The sequence below is a fragment of the Triticum dicoccoides genome, chromosome 1A, assembly GCF_002162155.2.
Source record: "Triticum dicoccoides isolate Atlit2015 ecotype Zavitan chromosome 1A, WEW_v2.0, whole genome shotgun sequence".
Lineage (NCBI taxonomy): Eukaryota > Viridiplantae > Streptophyta > Magnoliopsida > Poales > Poaceae > Triticum > Triticum dicoccoides.
This window is the reverse complement of record NC_041380.1, coordinates 348,158,541-348,179,915: the sequence shown is the minus strand read 5'-3', so window position 1 is coordinate 348,179,915 and position 21,375 is coordinate 348,158,541. Positions and strand designations below refer to the sequence as shown.

Genomic DNA, 21,375 nt, shown 5'->3' with positions numbered 1-21,375 from the left:
GCGGACGATCACATAATATGGATGACGCTCATGTTTACAATAATCCTGTTGTGGAGCATCTGTTGATAAGAACAAGTTTTTCTGTGACAGAATTGCTGCATATGCGTAGGCTATTGTTGACATGGTTCAATCTTTATATGACAACTATTCATAGGAGGAAAATGTTGTGTACTTTTCTTCAACTGATGCGATTTTACCAAGGCGTAGGTATGCCACGTCTGCAAGTTTCTGTGGTGATCCATGGACACGGGGTTGTCTGCCACAGCCGCCTCCAATACCAATGACTACCAAGTTTATGCAGTGGTTGGATGGAGGGCATGATTATCATCTGGATGGGTAAGTTGTCATTTTTTTAAGCATGGACATATATGTTTCATTTGGAGGGTATGCGAAGTAGATTTTTTTTTTATACGTCACTAACACGATTTGTCTTTTGCTCAGGTAGTGTATGGTTTTTGCACACGGTACCAAGATTTGTGAAGGTAAATGCTCTATGCATGAAGGAGCAGATCATGGGAATGGAAGATCTTGATCATGAGGTTGCTACTCTTGTGTTGCGGAGATTTCACCAGCTTGACAGTGCTGTAAGGAGCAAGTGCCTACATGTTATGGAGGGAAGTTCTTGAACCGGATTTCTCGGTGAGATTTGCGCGATTGTTTTTTTTTTGTTTTGTGCTACTGGACCGATGGCATGATTGTTTTTTAGTTTTTTATGTGTTGTTGTGTGTATATGGTAGATGTCAATGTGTACTTCTGACTTTATTTTGTGTGACAGACGCATGTTCTTGCCGGGGAGAAAGTTGTGCATATTAAGGTTGTTCAGTGCCAGCTTGCAAATGCGGCACATGATATTACTTCAAGTAGGATGGTTAGTGGTTTATGGTTTGTTTTTGTAGTTTTTATGTGTTAATTAGTGACATAATTCATGATTGATGGGTGTGTCCTTTAACAAAGTAAAAATATCTACAGTTTTTCATTCCTGCTACTCTCGATCAAGGTTGGGCTGTCTATATGTGGGACATGCTGAGGAAGGAGATCCATGTTTTGGACCCTTTGTGTTGTCAAGTTGAAGGGGCAGATCAACGTCATATGATGCATGAGGAGGTTGTGTCGCAGATCCATAATGCGATGTTCAGTTGCTTGAATGATTTTTTCGCAAAGTGGCATTGCACATTTGAAAAATGGAAACGGAAGTTCCCGAGGATTGCCAATGATGTTTTCACAAGGTAATCCAGAAGTGGAAGTAAATCAAATTTTGTTGTGGTGGGAAGGTTTCATTTGTTGTTTAGTTATTCAAATTATTGCTCTGTTTTATCGCTAGGGACGAGTCTGGAATTTGTATGGTACATGCAATCAGGCAGTATGACGGAGAAAAGATGAAGTTGCCACTTACCAAGGTAATTGTGGTGGAGTTAATTTTTTTTAATATGGCCAATAGATTTTGAGGTTCATAGTTACATTATATTAGTTAGATGTTCGACTGGTTGTTGGTTGTGAAAAATGCAGAAGAACATTGCAAGCTTTCGGAAGTTGGTTGTGTTCAAGGTCTTTCGTTTATGCGACGAGCGTGGGGAATTTGTTGCTGAGAGTGTTCTGCGTGCGGCGTTCGATGAACCTGAGGGATGAGAAGTGTGAAATGAATGTGTATGCTGATGGGGTTTAGCAGAGAGGAGTGAACCAGAATATGTGCCTGACTTACGAGTACCTATTTCCAAGACAGTTACTCAACTTCCATCGCCGCTTGACAATAAATCCCATGATTTGATGGAATCATGTGTCTTAAATGTATGGCATTATATTATGCCTCTCGTGTTATGTAGGAAGAATGTAAGATTTTTATGTTTTGTAGTGTGCAATGTCCTTGACCATGAACCTTAAAAATAATAAAATGCTTCCAAAACGAGTTTTTCAGGATGTAAGTTCAGCAATGTTGAAATTGGTTGATGGGGGATTTACTTTTACTTGCTGAGGAGTGATGTTCCCATTTTCTGTGTGTACGATGGTTAATAATTGGTGTTTTGTAATACACAAATGTTGTTAAATTGATTTGGCTTCAGTCGGAGCTCAGATTTGCTTATTGTTTGTCTGGATGGGATCGAGACGTTTTCGATTGGGCTTTTGATGGCTCCTGATTGTTGCCGGACAAATCATTATCTGGATCGTACTCGCCCACCTCTTCGATTGCAGATATCTTGGACTGCACTTCAGCGTCGCCGTCCAGCTCAACATCTTCTCCACTTGTCCAGGGACCATTGGCTCCGCCGTTCAATGAGTCCTGCATGTGCAAAAAGGGAGACAAGGATTTATGCATGGAATTCCAGATCTAGAAGATGGATTGGTCATGCAGAGTTGCACATAGCTTACCTCGCGCAGAAGTGTAGAAGGGGACGAGATCAGGGCGCTTGGCACAATGGCTCCTGCACCAACACAAGAGAATGGCAACACAGTAGGATTGCGCACGGCAGAGGCCATTGGAACATGCGGCGAGTTCGATCCAGACGATGCATACTGTGGGGAGCTTGCAATTGAAAGTGGAGCTGACATTCTTTGCGATCACAAAGTACGATCTAGAGACAGTGCAGGGGAGCTCTTGAGGAAGTGATAGAGCGCTAGGTGGAAGAAGGGCTATTTATGAGAGTGGGATGGCTTTCTCCGGACCAGATCGTAGTGAGTACGAGCGGGCGTGGGCGGGCGCTCCAAAATGATTCAAAATATGAGCTAGATGATCAAAGTGTTGCATGCCGGTGCCGGGCCAAATGAAGTGACGCGTGGCCACTGTGATGTCGGTGCAGGACTCCACTCTTGTTGTGTGTTCCATGTGTAGTACCAGCAAAAAATATAAGTGCCAGTGGGTTTTTTGTTCGCTGTTTTTCATGGTGCGGTAACATCATTTTTTTTCTGATAATACAAATGTGTTCTCGGGAAACCAGGATAGAACTATGTATACAAGATGTTGTAATGAATTCATGTTTCCATAATCACACAAATATCTCAACACGACAGACAAAGTTGCGCCAGCAACATTCGTGGCATGAAAATTAGTACTGATACATTGCAAATGCATAATACAGGGTTCAGAAAAACACACATTACCAGGTTCTCATTATATTACAAATGCTAGATAGATTGGTGTACATGTAAGGATCATATCCCGGCAACAACTTGATCAGGAGCTTTCTCGGCAACATGTAGCACAATCTTAGGATTATTGCAGGTGTTCTTTCGATGTCCGCCTACCCCACATATTGAGCATTTTGCTTCTTCCTTTTCTTTTGAGGGATGTCACCCCTTTGTGGACATGTTGTGCTCTTATGACCAGGCCCACGGCAAATTGTGCAGAACCGTGTTCGCTTGCTGGTACTGGATATTAGATCATTATCCACATGTGGAACCAATTTGCTTTTTTGGACTTTGCTCCGTGATCATCATATGGAGGCTTGTCTCTGCTGTTGGTCAGACGTCCAGCTTTGCACTTGCGTTCCGGGGCAGATAAACCAATAAAATTCCCAATTGCACTACCTTCAGCATCACTTCTGTACCCATTTGGTGGTACATGTACTAGACTTAGCTCTGAAACTTTCAATTTTTTGAATTCTAGTCTGTGCTGCAGTCCCAATCCATCCTGATCAGCAGCTAAAGGAGTGAGTTTATCCATAGCTGATCTAAGAAGATCCATTGCACAGTCATATGCAATTGGATTCGCATCGCCAAGTCTTACAACCTCCAAAGCATGGGTATAAAGATTGGTATGTCTGAATGTGATGGAATTAGCTGAGATTTGGTCTTTCTGCAGGTGTGCCAAGTGTCCTGGGAGTATATATGGTGCATCCCTAGTCCATCTTTTGATGATGTGCTTCGATGGTATTGTGGATATACCCAAAAAATCAAGCACCTGTAATTTTACAGTTCAATTGATTATGAACTGTTTTTAATTATACATATCACTCTATGTAGTAAGGTGGTACCTTGAGTGAATGACAGCAAAGTAACCCAGTGTGCTCGAAGCCAGCACATTCACAGATAAGCTCTTCCCCATCTTGAAGCACATGCACTATGTACATAACTTTGCACCACTTGGCATGCTTCTCGGGGTTATATCGATGTACATAATATTTTGATGCTTTTTCAACCTCCTCTACTCTGTATTGTTGTGCTTCATATAGGATATCACCAAATTTCTCTAACATTGCGATAGTGTAGATCTTGCTTGCATGGTATTCTAGTGGTGAATTAAGCTTCATAGCAGGTAACACCTGAGGCAAGAGAATGTAATGTTCAGTCAGTATCATTACTAGAATAAGCTTGGAATGGAATGATATATATACATGAATCAATTGAAATGAACTTACTATTTTTGTTCGCCGTTCTTCATAGTTTTCATTTGCTTCTCGGTCAAAAAGAAGTCTCATATACTCTCTTACAAATAAGTGCATCGGGCAGCTTGCTGGGACATATCCTTTGAGCATATGATTTGCACTCTCACTGCGTTGTGTGCTTGTCATTTTCGTGCAAAATTTCCCATTGAAGTATGGTTTGGCCCATTTTGATCTGACTTCATATATGTTTGCCAAGTAAGTGTTTTTTTGCAGACTGTACTTATCAATCAGCTCTGACCATGCTTTTTCAAATTCATCAACTGTGATCATGTGGTTCACAATTTTATGAAACTCTGCTATGAAGTTACTTCGCTTTGTGTAGTATGCTCCCAACTTTTCTTTGGACTTTTTAAGAACATGCCATTTGCACCAGCGATGTGTGGTGTATGGCATTACCTTTTCCAATGCAAGTTCCATAGCTCTGCATTGATCTGTGGAGGGAAAATTATTTTTATGTGTCAGTAACATCAGATAAAATTTTGAGTGAAAATATTGTTCATTTGCAAAATTGCAACAATTTTTCTAATCTTTCGCATGAACTAGAAGTTTAAGCATCAAATGATTCAGAGTTCCAGAGTAAATAGGATTCTGGAATTGATGAATTCACATGTTAGTATGGTTTGTGGATTTTTGCCACCCATCATGCAGATAAATTCACTGAACACACACTCGAAAGTTTCACATGTTTCATCCCTGACAAGCACACCTCCGAATATAATACTTTGGTAGTGGTTGTTCACTCCAACGAACAGCCCAAATGGCATATCATATAGGTTTGTCCGGTATGTGGTGTCAAATGTTATTGCATCTCCAAAGTAATGGTACTGCATCCTGCTTGCTCCAGTTGACCACAATAAATTCCTTATCCGGCTATCACAGTCAGGCTGTACTCTGTAGTACAAACCTGCATCCTTTGTGCCCAGTTCTGCGAAAACATCCATAGTTTTTCGGACATCATCATCTGCTTGGCCTCGGCTTATCTCGCCACATAGCCCCCTCAAAGCCCGCTTACTAAAAGGGACATTGCTCATTGACTCGAAGAAGCTACCAGTTATGTTGTAGACTTTACCAATGATGATGTTGTTCTCTCTAAGCTGCTTCACAAGGTCCCGTGTATATATATATCAATATGCTTATGTGAAGGCCAGTACAGATTCTCACCACATCTGGCTGTCAAAGCATGGTTGTGTGATGGACGGTGTTCACATATGTATCATCCACTGTCATTTGTTTGAAGGAGGCGTATCATTGCTGGGCACTCACATCGAATTGTGCGGGTGTTTCCTTTTTTTGGTTTTCCCTGAAATTGCAAGTATGTCAGACATTTATTGAGTGCACGTTTTACACAGATGTACATTTTTGTATGATCAATTTAGTTAGTACTCATCGAGCATCCACATACTATCTCTTGCATACACTTAGTTCTCTCCACATTGAGCCTACTTTTGCCATATCTTATTCCAAATCATATTTCCCAAGAATATAGATTGTAGTAGTCGTATGCTTCTCCCAATGAATCAAAGCTGTTTCCAACAGCTGGTACCACCACTGTCTCAGTTTTCTTCTCTGCATATCCTCTGAGACTTTTTTCAAGAGCGGAAACCCTCCCCGCACAAGGCGGACGTTCAATAGGAGCTTGCCCGACTCGAACTCTGCTGCAACAACAATTGAAATTAAAACAAAGTCATGTTGCTGCTAAGCATGGCTTATCTTTTGTTGTTAGGGAATAAGATGGTTTCAGTACGAAATGATGGCCAAGTATGTAAGCATGAACATGCCAAGATGGAGTAATGAACAATTCAACAAGGATGAGAGTAACTAATCAGTGGGGAATAAATCTGAAGTCTGGTAGCACAGTTCATAAGCTACAAGCATTCAAGAATGCACAGAACACGACATGGCATTGAACATTCCAACCAGGCTAAGTTCATAAGCAGGACAGAGCACTGAAGTTTTTAAGCATCCAAAATCAGAATTCTTCCATAGTCCATAATTTCTACATGGCATGAAGAATGTAAATTATTCAGATGACGTTTTCTCCTGATTGATAACATAATTTCTAAGTTGGCAAGTAAGCACAAGACAAGGGACCACATTGCAGCACCAACACATCAAAAAAATTCTGCAGCATACGAATCGCATTACCTTTTTGCCCATCCGGTCGCTTCATCGCCTTCTTCTTTAGCTGAGCATTGCGAATTTGTCGTTAGTAAGATTAGTGCATCGCACGTACTGTCGATGGCTAATTGGAGAGCAGGCGCCGGATCGCCAACATCCCCCATGCTTGATTCAGCAGCCGATTGTGTGAGAATAGTATCTTCCTCGCCATCCGGGCTGAAATCTGTGCCTTCAAGATCCGGCAGGGGAAACCTGCGAGAACAACCATGTAGACTTGAGGAATTTGTCGCAGGAGGCATTTGGATCGGAGAAGATGAGGCAGGAGCCATACCTGTCGACCGGATCTGAGAGAAACTCTAGCCCGTCGCCGGTCTCCTCCGCCGTCGCCATAAGGTCTCCTCTGTCTCGAGCGTTCTACATATCAGGCAAAAAAAATTTAAGTCGTTCCCCCGCCTTCTGCCTCTCCGCGGCCGCCTGACAGACGGGGTGAGAAAATGCAGTTGGCCAGCATTGGCATTTAGTGTCTTCTCTCACGGAAACGGAGTTTGGTGGATGGAACTTTGTGTATGGACGTCCATGTACTGTCAAAAGCTTCCATGTACCGGTAGTACATTTGCGACGTTTGACATTACTGTCAGTTTACATACTTTTGTACCGTATGTATGCCCACAGACGTATTGTTCACAGATACGCCAGGCCGACAAGGCCCACCAAAATGGAATATCGCCATTGGGCCACGTATCAGGAGCAAGCGCACCCATGCTGTCTAACGCCACTCTCATCTTCTTCAGCAATTTTCTAAAGTTTTTGTCCAGAGGGAAACTTGGTGAAGGAAGTATTAGCTAGGATTATCCAAATGAGTTGAAATTTTGCAAGCTACTTCATTTGTTCAAATGTGTTTTCTTCTCAATTCATTGTTTTCGTGAATGCGTTTTCCAATTTATGTTTTTCTTTATTCAAATAATTTATAGTGGGTAAGTACCACTATATATTTAATGTTTGTACTAAGAGAAGGGTCAAATAGAGTTTGTTTCCTATAATAATCAACTAACTGGGACTTGTTTTAGTAGTTAACGCGCGTGGGCTGAAATCAGGTTGGAGTTTTTCCTTCACGATTTCCTTCTTTTTTCAGTAGGTTGCTGGCGCGGCCCACTACGCGGCACGTGCGAGTGCCAGCAGCGTGAACCGGCGCTTACATAGGACCTCGCCGAGGCAGCGCAGGCGCGACAGGCAGCCTGCTATTGCACCGTGTGGCCGTGCCGGCGACCCGGCCATATGGCATCCGACGGCATCCTGCCATCCTGCGCGAACAGTGACTCGACGTCAGTGAGTTCGTTCAGTCTTTCAACAAATTATAAGTACATATTCATCTATGATCCGTCCTGCAATTTCAATGTACACGAAGCTTCAAGTTTGATGTATAAATTTCTAATTCAATCTTTCACTGGCACGTACTTCATCCATCCTAAATTTCTATGTACATGTCTAGGGTTCTAATGTATAAATTCTATGTACATGCCTAGGGTTCTGATGTATAAACTTTTTCTCGAAGCACTGAAGTATTATTGCTGTCGATGAAGGCATTTGAATTTGGTTTTTATTTGAGGTAATCATGTCATATTAGTTTCATTTTGTCATCTTTTAGTCTTTCTGTCTAATATGGCATTGTTCAATAATTATTATAATCAAATATCAAAATAAAGATGTGTGGTTCAAAGTTTAATAAGCAAATGAAGTTAGAGCATTTACAATCGGACTTGGCAAATCCGGCCCGTCAAACGCCCACGGGCGCATCTGGACGGGCCCTCACATTTCTTTCCGTGCATCCACATATCTCAAATCCAGACTCTTAAATCCATGCAAATACATGCACGTCAATCATGCAACACAATATCACACGTAAATAGCAATTGTTGGTATCAAGCATAGATAGCGTTTACATAAAATTTATTTGAAGTGCCAAACTCAAGCATTGCCTCCTTGGTTGCCATTGTGGATCCTCATGTGCTCCACAAGATCATTGAGTAGTTGTGTGTACACCTGCTGATCTCGAAGTTCTGATGCATCTGCAGAAAGTTCATAAGCTGAGCCACATCTTGATCTTTTGGATTTTCAACTTGTTCTCCGGGTGGTTCGAAATCATGGGTTTGGGCTACACCATCACCCTCATTCTCGACAATCATATTGTGTAGAATAACACAGCATGTCATCGGCTGCCACAAAGTTTCCGATTCCCACATCATTGCAGAGCTCTGCATAATTCCCCAACGAGCCTGAAGCACACAAATGCCCTCTCTACGTCCTTCCTAGCCGCTTCCTGCATTGTTGCAAGGTGGCTCTGTTTATTGCCACGCGGCTCGGATATGGTCTTCATAAACGCCGTCCACTGAGGATAGATACCATCGGCAAGATAGTACCCCACGTTGTAGTCCCGACCATTGACGGTGTAGTTGCACGGTGGTGATTCCCCATTGCAAAGCCTCCTGAACACCGGAGATCGTTGAAGCACGTTGATGTAGTTGTGAGAATCAGGTATTCCATTGAAAGCATGCTAAATCCACAAGTCATGTGATGCCACCGCTTCTAGTGTGATGGTGGCCTCTCTTGTGTGATCTGATACATTCCCCGCAGATCTTTGGGGCACTTCTTCCATTGCCAATGCATGCAATCAATTGATCAGAGCATTCCTGGAAACCCCTTGTCTCTCTAATGGCCAACAACTTCTCTTGCGCATTTGGTTCTCTGAGATACTCAGGTCCAAACACCTCAACCACGACGCGGGAAAATTTGACAGTGGTCTTCAGGCACGTGCTCCCCCCATCCTAACCATCTCACCAACGGCGTCTGCAGCAATATCAAGTGCAAGCATCCTCAGAGCAATCATGCACTTCTGCTTGGCCGAGAAAGAGAGTTGGCCGCAGCAATCCCTTCTGAGCTTGAAGTAGTCGTCATGTGCCTCCATTCCCCCCACAATGCACAAAACAATGTTTTCTGCATGCGAAAACGACGACGAAACCATGGATCTTCCGGGGAAAGCAGGTGTGGGAGCAAAGTAGTCATTGTGCAGTAGCTTTGCTATGGACACCCTATTTCGGTTGATCACTCTTCTCCCTTTGATTGAGCCCTTAAAGTTGAGAATATACTCCACTTGCCGTTCCATTTCCTCTTGCATGCTCATGTCCACTTCTTCGTCCAAATCCGACGAATCGAAGAACTCATCTTGAATCATTTGGTCAAGCTCTGTCGATCCATACTCCTCGTCCGATGAAGCATCAGAATCCATCATTTACCTAACAAAACCACAATAGTTCCGGGCGGTCAATGTGTCGAACACATCAAGTGCAAGGCGGAGCGGAGAGTTGCCAGACGTACCACGGTGGCGTCCGGGCCGGCAACGACATTTCCCGCGGCGAGGACGGGAGCGCTCTTTCGGAGCTGGCGGCGAAGAGCCTGGGAACGGCGGCGGAGCGCAAGACGGACGACGCAGAGGAGGAAGAAGAGAGGAGATAGCAAATGGATCCTGCTGGTCTTTGGGGTAAATTTGGTGCAATTTAGGGTGGGGTCTGGCTGTCGGGTCCAACGTGGTGGGCGTGCTCGGGCGTCCTCATATCAACCCCATATGTAGGATGGGTATGGGGATGCCAGTTAGCCCGGGCGTTTGAGGGCCGTATGAGAGGCCCGTCTGGGTCAAAAAATCGTGACCAAGCAGTGACTGGACGGCCCGCTCAGACATATGAGACGAGTTTGAGAGGGCCGATTATAGATGCTCTTATACAACTCGAAGAAATATCTAAAAAGAGAGCCCTCCTACCGTCATTTGAAGATGCATTATCTGCTAAAGCACATTTTCAGATCAAATGCCTTAAACCATAGTTTTTTTATCTGTTCAAGCACGTTTTTGCATCAAATGCCGTAGACGATAATTGTTTGGCATTAGCCCTAGATGCTCTAACAAGTGTGTGGCTGGCAAAGCAGGGGCGGAGAGAATATGAAATAGACCAACCCTGTGTACGACTAGGACTCGCTAGTCAACGCAATCCCCATTCCCAAACACGCAATCGCGAACGCCGCGAGCAGCGCAGGAGCAGCCCCACCGCGGCAGCATGGCAGCACCGCCGTCCCACCCGTTCGTCTACATCGACGCCGAGGCGCTCCACGCCGTCCTCCCCTTCCCGTCCCTGATCTCCCACCTCCGCGCGGGCCTCCCCGCCTTCTCCGGGGACATCCACTGCCCGCACCGCGTCTCCTTCCCGGTCCCGACCTCGCCCTCCGCGGCGCTGCTCCTCATGCCCTCATGGTGCGCCCACCCGTCGCTCCCCTACCTCGCCCTCAAGGCCGTCACCTCCTTCCCCGCCAACTCCCCGCACCGCCCCTCCATCCACGCCACCGTCTCCCTCTTTAGCTCCGCCTCCGGCGTTCCCCTCGCATTCGTCGACGGCTCCGCGCTCACCCTCCTCCGCACCGCCGCGGTCTCCGCCCTCGCCGCCTCCCTCCTTGTCTCCCCCTCCCGGCCTCCCTCCACCCTTGCGCTCGCGGGTGCCGGGGCCCTCGCGCCCTACCTCGCCGAAGCGCACCTGTCCGCCCTCCCCTCACTCTCCCGCATCTTGGTATGGAACCGCACCAAGGCCAAATCCGCCGCGCTCGTCGGCAAGCTCCGGGACGCGCACCCGGGAGTGGCCGTCGAGGAGGTCGACGGCATGGACGAGGCGGTGTCCGCGGCGGACATCGTGAGCTGCGCGACGGGGTCGCAGGAGCCGATCGTGCGGGGGGAGCTGCTGAAGCCCGGGGCGCACCTGGACTTGGTGGGGTCGTTCACGCCGGCGATGCGGGAGTGCGACGACGAGGCGCTCCGTCGGGGCAGGGTGTTCATCGACTTCGAGGCGGCGTTGGAGGAGGCCGGGGAGCTTGTGGGCGCGCTGCAGCGCGGCGTGCTGCGGAGGGACGATGTGGCCGGGACGCTCGCGGAGCTGGCCGCCGGGACCGTGGCCGGGCGGCGCAGCGACGATGAGATCACCGTGTTCAAGTCCGTTGGCACGGCCGTCGTCGACCTCTTGGCGGCACAGTTGGCCTACGAGAACTACACTGCAGCCAAGAACGCGTGAGGTCGATCGATGCATGGAACTCATGGATTGCGAGAAGGCTCTTCTTCTTGCAGGCAGGTTGCACAGGCTGTTCCTTCCAGAGAGTCATCATCGGCGAAATACAAATAAATAAAACTGATCAGATTAGCACTTTGTGCTTCTGATCATCAGCTGTGGCATATTCACCTGTTGTTAGGCCGATTCGAATAAGAAGGTGTTGTCATCTCATGGTACCTTGTCTCTGTATCCGATTCTAATAACATGGTGTGGTATTTATCAAGGAGAATTACAGTGTAATGGCTTATCTGTGAACTCAAATCTTTTGTATTGTTGGCATTGTTGCTGAGTGTGCTGCAATGTCAGGACTCAGGTCTCAGGACCATCATGATTGCCAATATGGCTGCACATCTGAATGCTCTCTCGGGCAAGGATGAGCTCAGACCTTAATACAAGTGTTTTCAGATAATGGGAGAACCCTAATAAGTGGGGGGAAGCAGATGTAAAAGCATCACCGGATGGTTGTAGTTGAGCCATCTTTATCTTCAAAAGCAACTGATCCCACATCACTTGTTTCTTGGTTTTCAATATTATTAGCTTATACCGCGCAATTGTAATATAGGCATCCATCTGGAACTGTGACAACCTAGCTAGCTCGGTTCTCTGCAAGGAAAACTCATGTTGAGTGACTGACATGTCCTGGAGGACCTGAATTTTGTTGAAGGAACACCGAGCGTAACAGCTCCATGAGTGTCATAACGAGCTTAGAATGATTTTGTCTATGTTGAACGGCATTGGGGTTAAGATAAAGCATGAAGACATTCATGGTATGCCGTAATACAAAATTGTGTGTTCTGACAGATTGACTTCACTAGCTTTTATCGTCGCATTTACAGCAGCAGAGATTGAGTTCCCAAATGATCCAGATTCTTTATACTGAATTACCTGCCGTTATGTACTCCTACGCCGGTTGTGTTAACTAAGGTGTACATGGTTTCGAACATCAAAGTGGCTGTAGTTTAGTGGTGAGAATTCCACGTTGTGGCCGTGGAGACCTGGGCTCGAATCCCAGCAGCCACACTTCGATATTTTTTATGAACTTTTTTTTTGAGCAAACCTGTCTGAACTTTTAAGCCGACGGGCACGATGAGGTCGCATCGGTAAACTGGGCCTGGCCCAAAATAGGGACAGGCGAAAACGGACAAACCCAACCTCACCACCGACCTCCTCAACTCAAACTCCCCCCCTTGCCACAATGGCGCAGTCCGACAGCCCATGCCCTGCAGCGCCGGCGCTGTTCCACCCCGCTCCCTAGCGCCGGTCGCCCCGGTGAGGATCACGAGCCCCCGACGACTCCCTGCCCGTAGATTTTGCTCCAATTCCAAATCCCAGCCCGCAGAAGGCCCTCCAGGTATATGCTTCGATTCTTCTTCGGATTTGATCTAGGGTTCGGGGCGTGCGGCTCCGGGGCGCATTTCGTCATTTATGTCGCCTAAGTTTGTTCTCCGGTTCGATTAGAGCTAGCAATCGCAGGAGGCACCATCTATCTTCTGCTCATGCCCCGCGTTACCTTGGCAAGCAGATTTTGATTTACTCCGAGGAAACGTTGGGGATGCATCCCGTCCTACATAATTTGCAGCATCTTGTATGTGTTAATTAAGCGTGCTGCATGTTTATATGTGCCACTCTTTGAAATTTTGAATCCCTGAACTTGCATTTGTTGTTGCATAGTCATTGCTTCAGAGGATCTGCATCACTGCAGATAATGAGGAACTTAACTATGGTTACTCTTGCATGCTATGTTTATGCCCTCTGACCCCTGTCCATGTAGGATACTTAACTTATGTGATCATACAAGGCTTAATTGTTTCTTTAAACATCAAGAAAGTGTTGCTCTTTTACTAGACGGACTAGTACGGAAACAATGTTGTAATTCCCTAATGTTGGTTATCTTGCTTAATACCACTACTTTGTCAGTTTTGTTATCTTGGTTGGCACTTTCGAAATGTTGGTTACCTTTCCTGTTCATATATTTCTCATGAGATTTTCAACGCTCATCATGTGTATAGAATTTTGAACTGAGAGTTTTGTTTATGTCATACTCCCTCCTTCCCAAAGTTCTTGTCTTAGATTTGTCTAGATACGGATGTATCTAATACTACTAAAACGTGACTTGATACATCCGTATTTAGACAAATCTAAGACAAGAATTTTGGGACGGAGGGAGTATGTTACAGTAGGCTCCTGGTTACTTATTCCAATAAGATGAGTAGGATCCATCGTGAATTTTAACAGTTCGTTTATTTATTCCGAGCACTTAAAATATAATTTTGGATGCTGCAGATGTCTGATTCCTCGGAGCCCTCGAAAGAAGGTTCTTCAGCCAATGGTTCCAGTGCTCTCCAAAAAACTGGAGCCTGGAGTAGCATATTGAGCACTCTTGTCCAGCAAGCTTCAGTGTATGGCTTGGCTGCTGGCTATTGCCTGTCAGCATCTTTGCTCTCCATTATCAACAAATGGGCAATCATGAAATTTCCGTACCCTGGGGCACTGACAGCTCTACAGTACTTGACCAGTGTTGTTGGAGTTCTCCTATGTGGACAAGCAAAGCTTATTGAGCATGATGGCCTTAATTTCGCAACCATGTGGAAGTTCTTACCTGCTGCTGTGATGTTCTACATCTCCATCTTCACAAACAGCGAACTCTTGCTGCATGCCAATGTGGACACTTTCATTGTGTTTCGCTCTGCTGTGCCAATATTTGTGGCCATCGGAGAGACGTTGTACCTTCACCAACCATGGCCGTCATTCAAGACATGGCTTTCACTATCCACCATACTTGGTGGAAGTGTGATCTACGTTTTCACAGACAACCAGTTCACTGTGACTGCTTATAGCTGGGCAGTGGCCTACCTAGCGAGTATGTCCATTGATTTCGTATACATCAAGCACGTTGTCATGACCATTGGCCTGAATACATGGGGCCTTGTGCTTTACAACAATCTTGAGGCCTTGATGCTGTTCCCCATTGAGCTCCTTGTAATGGGAGAGTTCAGTCAGATGAAGGTCGACAGCTCTAAGATGACAAACTGGCTGTCATTCGACATGATTCTTCCGGTTGCTTTGTCGTGCCTTTTTGGGTTAGCAATATCCTTCTTTGGGTTCTCCTGCAGACGGGCTATCTCAGCTACTGGATTTACGGTCCTTGGTATAGTAAACAAGCTCCTCACTGTCGTGATTAATCTGCTTATCTGGGACAAGCATTCATCCCTTGTGGGAACAATTGGGCTGTTGATCTGCATGTCTGGTGGTGTTCTGTACCAGCAATCCACCACAAAGCCCAAGGCACCAAATTTTGAGCCGAAGGAAGAGAATGATGAGGAGGAACAGAAGTTGCTTGAGATGCAGCAAGGGCGTGACATCAGTTCAACTGTAGAGCATTCCTCATAAGCCTCATCGCTGAAGTTTGTTATTGATACTTCACTTCTGGCAACAGCTTGCGTGGACCATTGGAAAGAAATGTTTATCTACAGGGCATAGTTGAGATTAGTTAGGAAATGCAGAGGAACCTCAGTATCATTCTACGATTCTTTTTTGTTATTGTTTATCGTTTTCGTTTGTTGGAGAGAATCGCTGAGCTCTAGGGCCTGATCCCTGAATGCAGATCATATACAGTAGACATTTCCTTATTTAGTTATTTTATCATTTTCTTTCTTTTCTCTTAGTTGTTAGCAGTAGCGGTGGCACATTGAGTGGAAAACATATTGTATGTTCGTACTGTAATGGACTACCTTTTTGGCGAGCCATCACCCCATGCACTGTCTTTTTGGGTTCATTTTGAGATAGCAAACCACACTAGATGGAAAAATACCCTTAACAGTGTACTTTATAAGGGTAATACGAAAATTGCTATTGGAGCTTGGGCTCCATGGAGCCCCTTTTCTGAAAAATTCAAAAATCATTTTATGAAGTTTCAAGTTTGTGAATTTTCTTGAAAAATTCAAGAATTCAAAAATCATTTTTTGAAGTTTCCTGATTTACGTTAAGATGTCCCAGCATGCGGCTCCCCCAATCATGACCACTACAATGAGTAGTGGACATGACAAAATTGACATCCCCAAACTTCTAGTTTTGTGTATTATTGGCACAATTGACATTAATAGAATTTATAATAACATCATTACAATCATGCTTTTTGTTCAAGGAGATATCATGGATCACTTTATAAATTTATTCTTTTAACATTCCGTCACAATTTTCAGATTCACGATTTTCAAGCAAAGCTTCACAAAGATAATCTAGTGCACTCAACTCACTAGCAATTGGTTCATCATAATTTGATCTTTTGAAAAGATTAGCAAGTGGATGAGGATTCATATGTCTTTACTTTTCTTGTTTCTTTTTTAATTTTTGAGTGTTGACATTAAGGCAATAAAAGCAAGCGAGCAAGCAAACAAATAAATGAACAAAAAGGCAAAGGAAAAATATTTTTGTATTTTTGTAAAAAAAAATTAGAAGTGGGGGAGATGAAAACGAGAGGCAGGTGACAAATAATGTAAATGCAAAGAGATGAAAGTTTATGCGTAGGTACTTGATAGATGTTGATGATATCTTCTCGGCAATGACGCTAGGAATTCTTCCTGCTACTTGTGAGTTGCGTTGGGTTTTCCCCAAAGAGGAGGGGATGATGCAGTACAGTAGAGATAAGTATTTCTCTCAGTTATGAAACTAAGGTCATCAATCCAGTAAAAGAATCACGCAACAACTCGTTAACAGTATCTGCACATAAAATAACAAATCCTTGTACCAACGTGAACAAGGGGTTGTCAATCCCTTGGCGGTTAATTACAAGATTAAATCATATGGTGATAGATAGATAGATCGAACAAAAATACAAATAAAAACAAATAAAGTAAAATTGCAGCAAGGTATTTTAGGGTTTTAAATATATGATAGAAGTAGACCCGGGGGCCATAGTTTTCACTAGAGGCTTCTCTCTTGAAAATAGCATACAGTGGGTAAACAAATTACTATTGGACAATTGATAGAAAAGCAAATAATCATGACGATATCCGAGGCAATGATCAATGAATATAGGCATCACGTCCGAGACAAGTAGATCGAAACGATTCTTCATTTACTACTATTACTCCACGCATCGACCACTATCCAGCATGCATCTAGAGTATTAAGTTTATAAAGAACGGAGTAACGCCTTAAGCAAGATAACATGATGTAGACAAAGTAAACTCACGCATGAATAAACCCCATCTTTTTATCCTTAATGGCAACGATACAAATACGTGTCATGTCCCCTACTGTCACTGGGGTTAAGCACCGCAAGATCGAACCCATCACAAAACACCTCTCCCATTGTAAGATAAATCAATCTAGTTGGCCAAACCAAATCAACAGATCGGAGAGATACAAAGCTATAACAATCATGCATAAAAGAGTTCAAAGAAAACTCATGTAATATAATGGATAATCTGATCATAAACTCACAATTCATCGGATCCCAACAAACACATCGCAAAAAGTAATTACATCGAATAGAACTCCAAAAACATCGAGGAGAACATTGTATTGAAGAACAAACAGAGAGAAGAAGCCATCTAGCTACTAACTATGGACCCACAGGTCTATGGTAAACTACTCACGCATCATCGAAAGGGCAACAAGGTTGATATAGAGCCCCTCTGTGATTGATTCCCCCTTCGGTGGAGTGTCGGAGAAGGCCTCCGGATGGTATCTCTCGACATAGGAACTTGCGGTGGCGGAATAAGTATTTCGTGGACACCTTTGTTGGTTTCCCGATTTTAGAGAATTTATAGAGTCAGAGTTAGGTCAAACGGAGCACGTGGACCCCACGAGCCACCAGGGTGCGCCCTGGTGCCTTGTGGGCCACTGCTCCATCTTCTTGTCCCCTCCCGAAGCTTCCAGGGTTTCTTATGTTCAGAAAAAATCTCCAAAAAGTTTCATGGCATTTGAACTTCGTTTGGTACTGATATTCTGAAAAACCAAAAGTAGGTAGAAACAACAACTCGCATTGGGCACTAAGTTAATAGGTTAGTCCCAAAAATGATATATAATTGCTTGTAAGTGTATATAAAACATCTAAGGTTGGTACTATAATGGCATGGAACAATAAAAAATTATAGATACGTTGAAGACGTATGATACCTACTTTTTGCTCTTTGTTATTATTAGTTAAATGCAATAAAATGCCATGATTATCCTGTTTTCTGAATTACCTGTGCAATAAAAATAGCCCAAAAATAAAAGTGATCGGAATGATGTGAAATTTCAACATGAATTTTTATAGAATATTTAAGAATTCCTGACACTGAAAACACCCCGGGGGCTGCCCCAGGTGCCCACGAGGCACCAGGGTGCGCCCACCCCCCTAGGCGCGCCCTGGTGGCTTGTGGGCCACATAGGGCCCCACTCACTTATTACTTTAGCTCACTTCGTCCCTTAACTCTAGGAAAAATTCCTGGTAGCTCTCTCTCTCTCTCTCGTGTTCTTGCTCCCAAACCTAAGATTTTCAAACTCTTTGCTTTGAGTTCTGTTTTTGAAACTATTTTGGGGGATTGCTACTTGGTATGTGACTCCTCCATTGCTGCAATCAGTTTTTTCTTTAGTGGATTATATGTTGCATAATTAGTTGCTCTTGGTGCTACTAAAAATGAGCTTGCATGTTGAATTCTTTGAGTTCCAAGTAGTTTGAATGCTTGATATAGCCTCTAGACATCCATATGAGTAGTTGCTATCAATCTTGTGAAGTTTTACTGATATCATTTTGTGGCCCAAAATTTTAGAAATTTGTTCGTGGGAAAAATGAATTTCTTCTAGAGGAGTTCCTCTAAACGGAATGCCAAGGGAGTCCTTGGGGACTCCTCAGACAGCGACCTCAACATTTCACGTAGGACAGAGGTTCAACGTGCGAACGGCCACACAATGCCTTCATGAATGAAGCCGGATTCTACTAAGAGTTCGCGCAGTTTGTTGCAAATGATGGATTGACTGACTTTGTCGCGGATGAGTATTACCAACACCACATCCTTACGAATTACTTTATGCAAAATTTTCATTTCCTGAATAGGCTTGAACCTCTTTGATTTATATGATGAACATTATCATATACCGTTGTCGGATTGCGGGTTCTGGCAAACCCTTGTGAGGTTTGAACTCTGGGGTGCGCACGAAGAACACTCTCTTCCTCGCTCGCTCGCTCAACGATTCCATGGCCTAGCTTGACAGACCCAAAGAACAAGAGATGCGAGGGTTTATACTAGTTCGGGCCACCTTGCGGTGCAATACCCTACTCCAGTTTGTGGGTGGATTGCCTCGAGAGGCTGAGGATGAACTAGTACAATGGATGAACCGCCTCAGGAGGTGAGGTGTTCTTGGGATGAATGAACTGGTGAGCTCGTTAGGGTGGAATGAATCTGATTCCGACCCCTCTCCATGGTGGTGGCTAGGCCCTATTTATAGTGGCCTTGGTCCTCTTCCCAAATGTTAGGTGGAAAGGGATCCCACAACAGCCAAGTTTGAAGGGGGACAACAAGTACATGCTATCCTGACAAAAGGTGGTCTTCGCCTGCCGAAGGCTCTGGTGGTGATGCTGTTGTGGGCTCCGTGATGACCTCCGTCCTGTCGTCCTTCTAGTCTTGGTCTTGTTGCACCGATATGGAAACCTTTTTCTGATTCCTCGGGACCTCGCGCCTGCGCTTGCCTCCTTAGCACCAAAGAGGAAACTGGTACACCGCGCCCGCTGGCGCCCGCCTGGCCTTGGTCGTCATGGCTCACGTCACGTGAACCTCGCGAGGTGCTCCCTGCATAGATATCTCCGCTCCTCAGGAGCTGATGACCCACAAGTATAGGGGATCTATCGTAGTCCTTTCGATAAGTAAGAGTGTCGAACCCAACGAGGAGCAGAAGGAAATGATAAGCGGTTTTCAGCAAGGTATTCTCTGCAAGTACTGAAACAAGTGGTAACAGATAGTTTTGTGATAAGATAAATTGTAACGAGCAACAGGTAACAAAAGTAAATAAAGTGCAACAAGGTGGCCCAATCCTTTTTGTAGCAAAGGACAAGCCGGAACAAACTCTTATATAAGGAAAAGCGCTCCCGAGGACACATGGGAATATCGTCAAGCTAGTTTTCATCACGTTCATATGATTCACGTTCGATACTTTGATAATTTGATATGTGGGTGGACCGGTGCTTGGGTGCTGTTCTTACTTGAACAAGCATCCCACTTATGATTAACCTCTATTGCAAGCATCCGCAACTACAACAAAAGTATTAAGGTAAACCTAACCATAGCATGAAACATATGGATCCAAATCAGCCCCTTACGAAGCAACGCATAAACTAGGGTTTAAGCTTCTATCACTCTAGCAACCCATCATCTACTTATTACTTCCCAATGCCTTCCTCTAGGCCCAAATAATGGTGAAGTGTTATGTAGTCAACGTTCACATAACACCACTAGAGGCTAGACAACATACATCTTATCAAAATATCAAATGAATACCAAATTCACATCACTACTAATAGCAAGACTTCTCCCTTGTCCTCAGGAACAAACGTAATTACTCATAAAGCACATTCATGTTCATAATCAGAGGGGTAATAATATGCATATGGGATCTGAACATATGATCTTCCATAAAATAAACCAACTAGCATAAACTACAAGGAGTAATCAACACTACTAGCAACCTACTAGCACCAATCCCGGACTTTGAGACAAGAATTGGATACAAGAGATGAACTAGAGTTTGGAGATGAGATGGTGCTGGTGAAGATGTTGATGGAGATTGCCCTCTCCCGATGAGAGGAGCGTTGGTGATGACGATGGTGATGATTTCCCCCTCCGGGAGGGAAGTATCCCCGGTAGAACAGCTCTGTCGGAGCTCTAGATTGGATCCGCCAAGGTTCCGCCTCGTGGCGGCGGAGTCTCGTCCCGAAAAGTTCCCTCTTATTTTTTTCTCATCGAAAGACTTCATATAGGAGAAGATGGGCGTCGGATAGCCACCAGGGGGGCCACGAGGTAGGGGGGAGCGCCCTAGGGGGGCGCCCCCCACCCTCGTGAGCAGGGTGTGGACCCCCTGGCCTTCATCTTTGGCGAGGATTTTTCTTTATTTATTTTAAGACGTTCTGTGGAGTTTCAAGACTTTTGGAGTTGCGCAGAATAGGTCTCTAATATTTGCTCCTTTTCCAGCCCAGAATTCCAGCTCCCGGCATTCTCCCTCATTATGTAAACCTTGTAAAATAAGAGAGAATAGCCATAAGTATTGTGACATAAAGTGAAATAACAGCCCATAATGCAATAAATATCAATATAAAAGCATGATGCAAAATGGACGTATCAACTCCCCAAAGCTTAGACCTCGCTTGTCCTCAAGTGAAAAGCCGATAATAATAAATATGTCCTCATGTTTAGAGGTAGAGGCGTCGATAAAAATAAAATACGGACATGAAGGCATCATGATTTTTCTCATAACAGCAACATATATAGATTTTGTCATATGATTACTTATGTTCAAGTGATGATCTATTCACAATGCAAAAGTATAAATCATAAACCTTATTGGGCTCCGACAAACTATAATCTCAGTCATTGAAGCAATTGCAATTTATCATAACATCGGAAAGAGTCTATGTCAGAGCTAAAAAGCAGGTCCACATACTCAACTATCATCTAGTCCTCCATGATTGCTAACACTCACGCAATACTTGTGGTTACGGAGTTTTAATCGAACACAGAGAAAGATAGGGGCTTATAGTTTTG

At 44.4% G+C, this 21,375-nt stretch overlaps 4 protein-coding genes and 1 non-coding gene across 6 annotated transcripts; 4 read left to right on the top strand and 1 right to left on the bottom strand.

Moving 5' to 3' along the window:
* The first annotated feature begins 21 nt into the window (after positions 1 to 21).
* On the top strand, positions 22 to 1,848 carry LOC119288244. The gene is made up of 6 exons (XM_037567908.1): positions 22 to 336; positions 442 to 639; positions 776 to 868; positions 970 to 1,226; positions 1,322 to 1,397; positions 1,507 to 1,848. The coding sequence occupies exons 2-6, from the start codon at positions 604 to 606 to the stop codon at positions 1,624 to 1,626; spliced, it is 582 nt and encodes a 193-aa protein (XP_037423805.1). The 5' UTR covers positions 22 to 336; positions 442 to 603; the 3' UTR covers positions 1,627 to 1,848.
* A 1,235-nt stretch (positions 1,849 to 3,083) lies between these two features.
* On the bottom strand, positions 3,084 to 6,938 carry LOC119288100 (protein FAR1-RELATED SEQUENCE 5-like). 2 transcript variants are annotated; one of them, XM_037567749.1, is made up of 5 exons: positions 6,826 to 6,938; positions 6,522 to 6,746; positions 4,350 to 6,028; positions 3,966 to 4,253; positions 3,084 to 3,892 (listed from the first exon to the last, which is right to left on the bottom strand). In XM_037567749.1, the coding sequence occupies exons 3-5, from the start codon at positions 4,842 to 4,844 to the stop codon at positions 3,368 to 3,370; spliced, it is 1,308 nt and encodes a 435-aa protein (XP_037423646.1). In that variant the 5' UTR covers positions 4,845 to 6,028; positions 6,522 to 6,746; positions 6,826 to 6,938; the 3' UTR covers positions 3,084 to 3,367. The 2 variants fall into 2 exon arrangements, with proteins under 2 accessions (XP_037423646.1, XP_037423706.1); XM_037567809.1 differs by lacking the exons at positions 3,084 to 3,892; positions 3,966 to 4,253 and having other exon boundaries at positions 4,960 to 6,028.
* A 3,565-nt stretch (positions 6,939 to 10,503) lies between these two features.
* LOC119272205 (protein SAR DEFICIENT 4-like) lies at positions 10,504 to 11,932 on the top strand. The gene has a single exon (XM_037553747.1). The coding sequence runs from the start codon at positions 10,598 to 10,600 to the stop codon at positions 11,594 to 11,596; it is 999 nt and encodes a 332-aa protein (XP_037409644.1). The 5' UTR covers positions 10,504 to 10,597; the 3' UTR covers positions 11,597 to 11,932.
* A 648-nt stretch (positions 11,933 to 12,580) lies between these two features.
* Positions 12,581 to 12,652, top strand: TRNAH-GUG. Its single transcript has one exon. It is a non-coding gene; the product is annotated as a tRNA-His (tRNA).
* A 127-nt stretch (positions 12,653 to 12,779) lies between these two features.
* Positions 12,780 to 15,395, top strand: LOC119272195 (GDP-mannose transporter GONST3-like). Its single transcript, XM_037553741.1, has 2 exons — positions 12,780 to 12,983; positions 13,916 to 15,395. Exon 2 carries the CDS (start codon positions 13,916 to 13,918, stop codon positions 15,020 to 15,022), a length of 1,107 nt encoding a protein of 368 aa, XP_037409638.1. The 5' UTR covers positions 12,780 to 12,983; the 3' UTR covers positions 15,023 to 15,395.
* Positions 15,396 to 21,375: the final 5,980 nt, after the last annotated feature.

Coding starts and splice junctions, on each gene's coding strand:
- LOC119272205 (XM_037553747.1), top strand. CDS start 10,598: ATGGCAGCACCGCCGTCCCACCCGTTCGTCTACATCGACGCCGAGGCG.
- LOC119272195 (XM_037553741.1), top strand. CDS start 13,916: ATGTCTGATTCCTCGGAGCCCTCGAAAGAAGGTTCTTCAGCCAATGGT.
- LOC119288100 (XM_037567749.1), bottom strand. CDS start 4,844: ATGTTACTGACACATAAAAATAATTTTCCCTCCACAGATCAATGCAGA. Junction 4,254..4,349: donor AAGAACGGCGAACAAAAATA/GTAAGTTCATTT, acceptor CTCTTGCCTCAG/GTGTTACCTGCTATGAAGCT. Junction 3,893..3,965: donor TTTGCTGTCATTCACTCAAG/GTACCACCTTAC, acceptor GTAAAATTACAG/GTGCTTGATTTTTTGGGTAT.
- LOC119288244 (XM_037567908.1), top strand. CDS start 604: ATGTTATGGAGGGAAGTTCTTGAACCGGATTTCTCG. Junction 640..775: donor TTCTTGAACCGGATTTCTCG/GTGAGATTTGCG, acceptor TTTGTGTGACAG/ACGCATGTTCTTGCCGGGGA. Junction 869..969: donor ATATTACTTCAAGTAGGATG/GTTAGTGGTTTA, acceptor AAATATCTACAG/TTTTTCATTCCTGCTACTCT.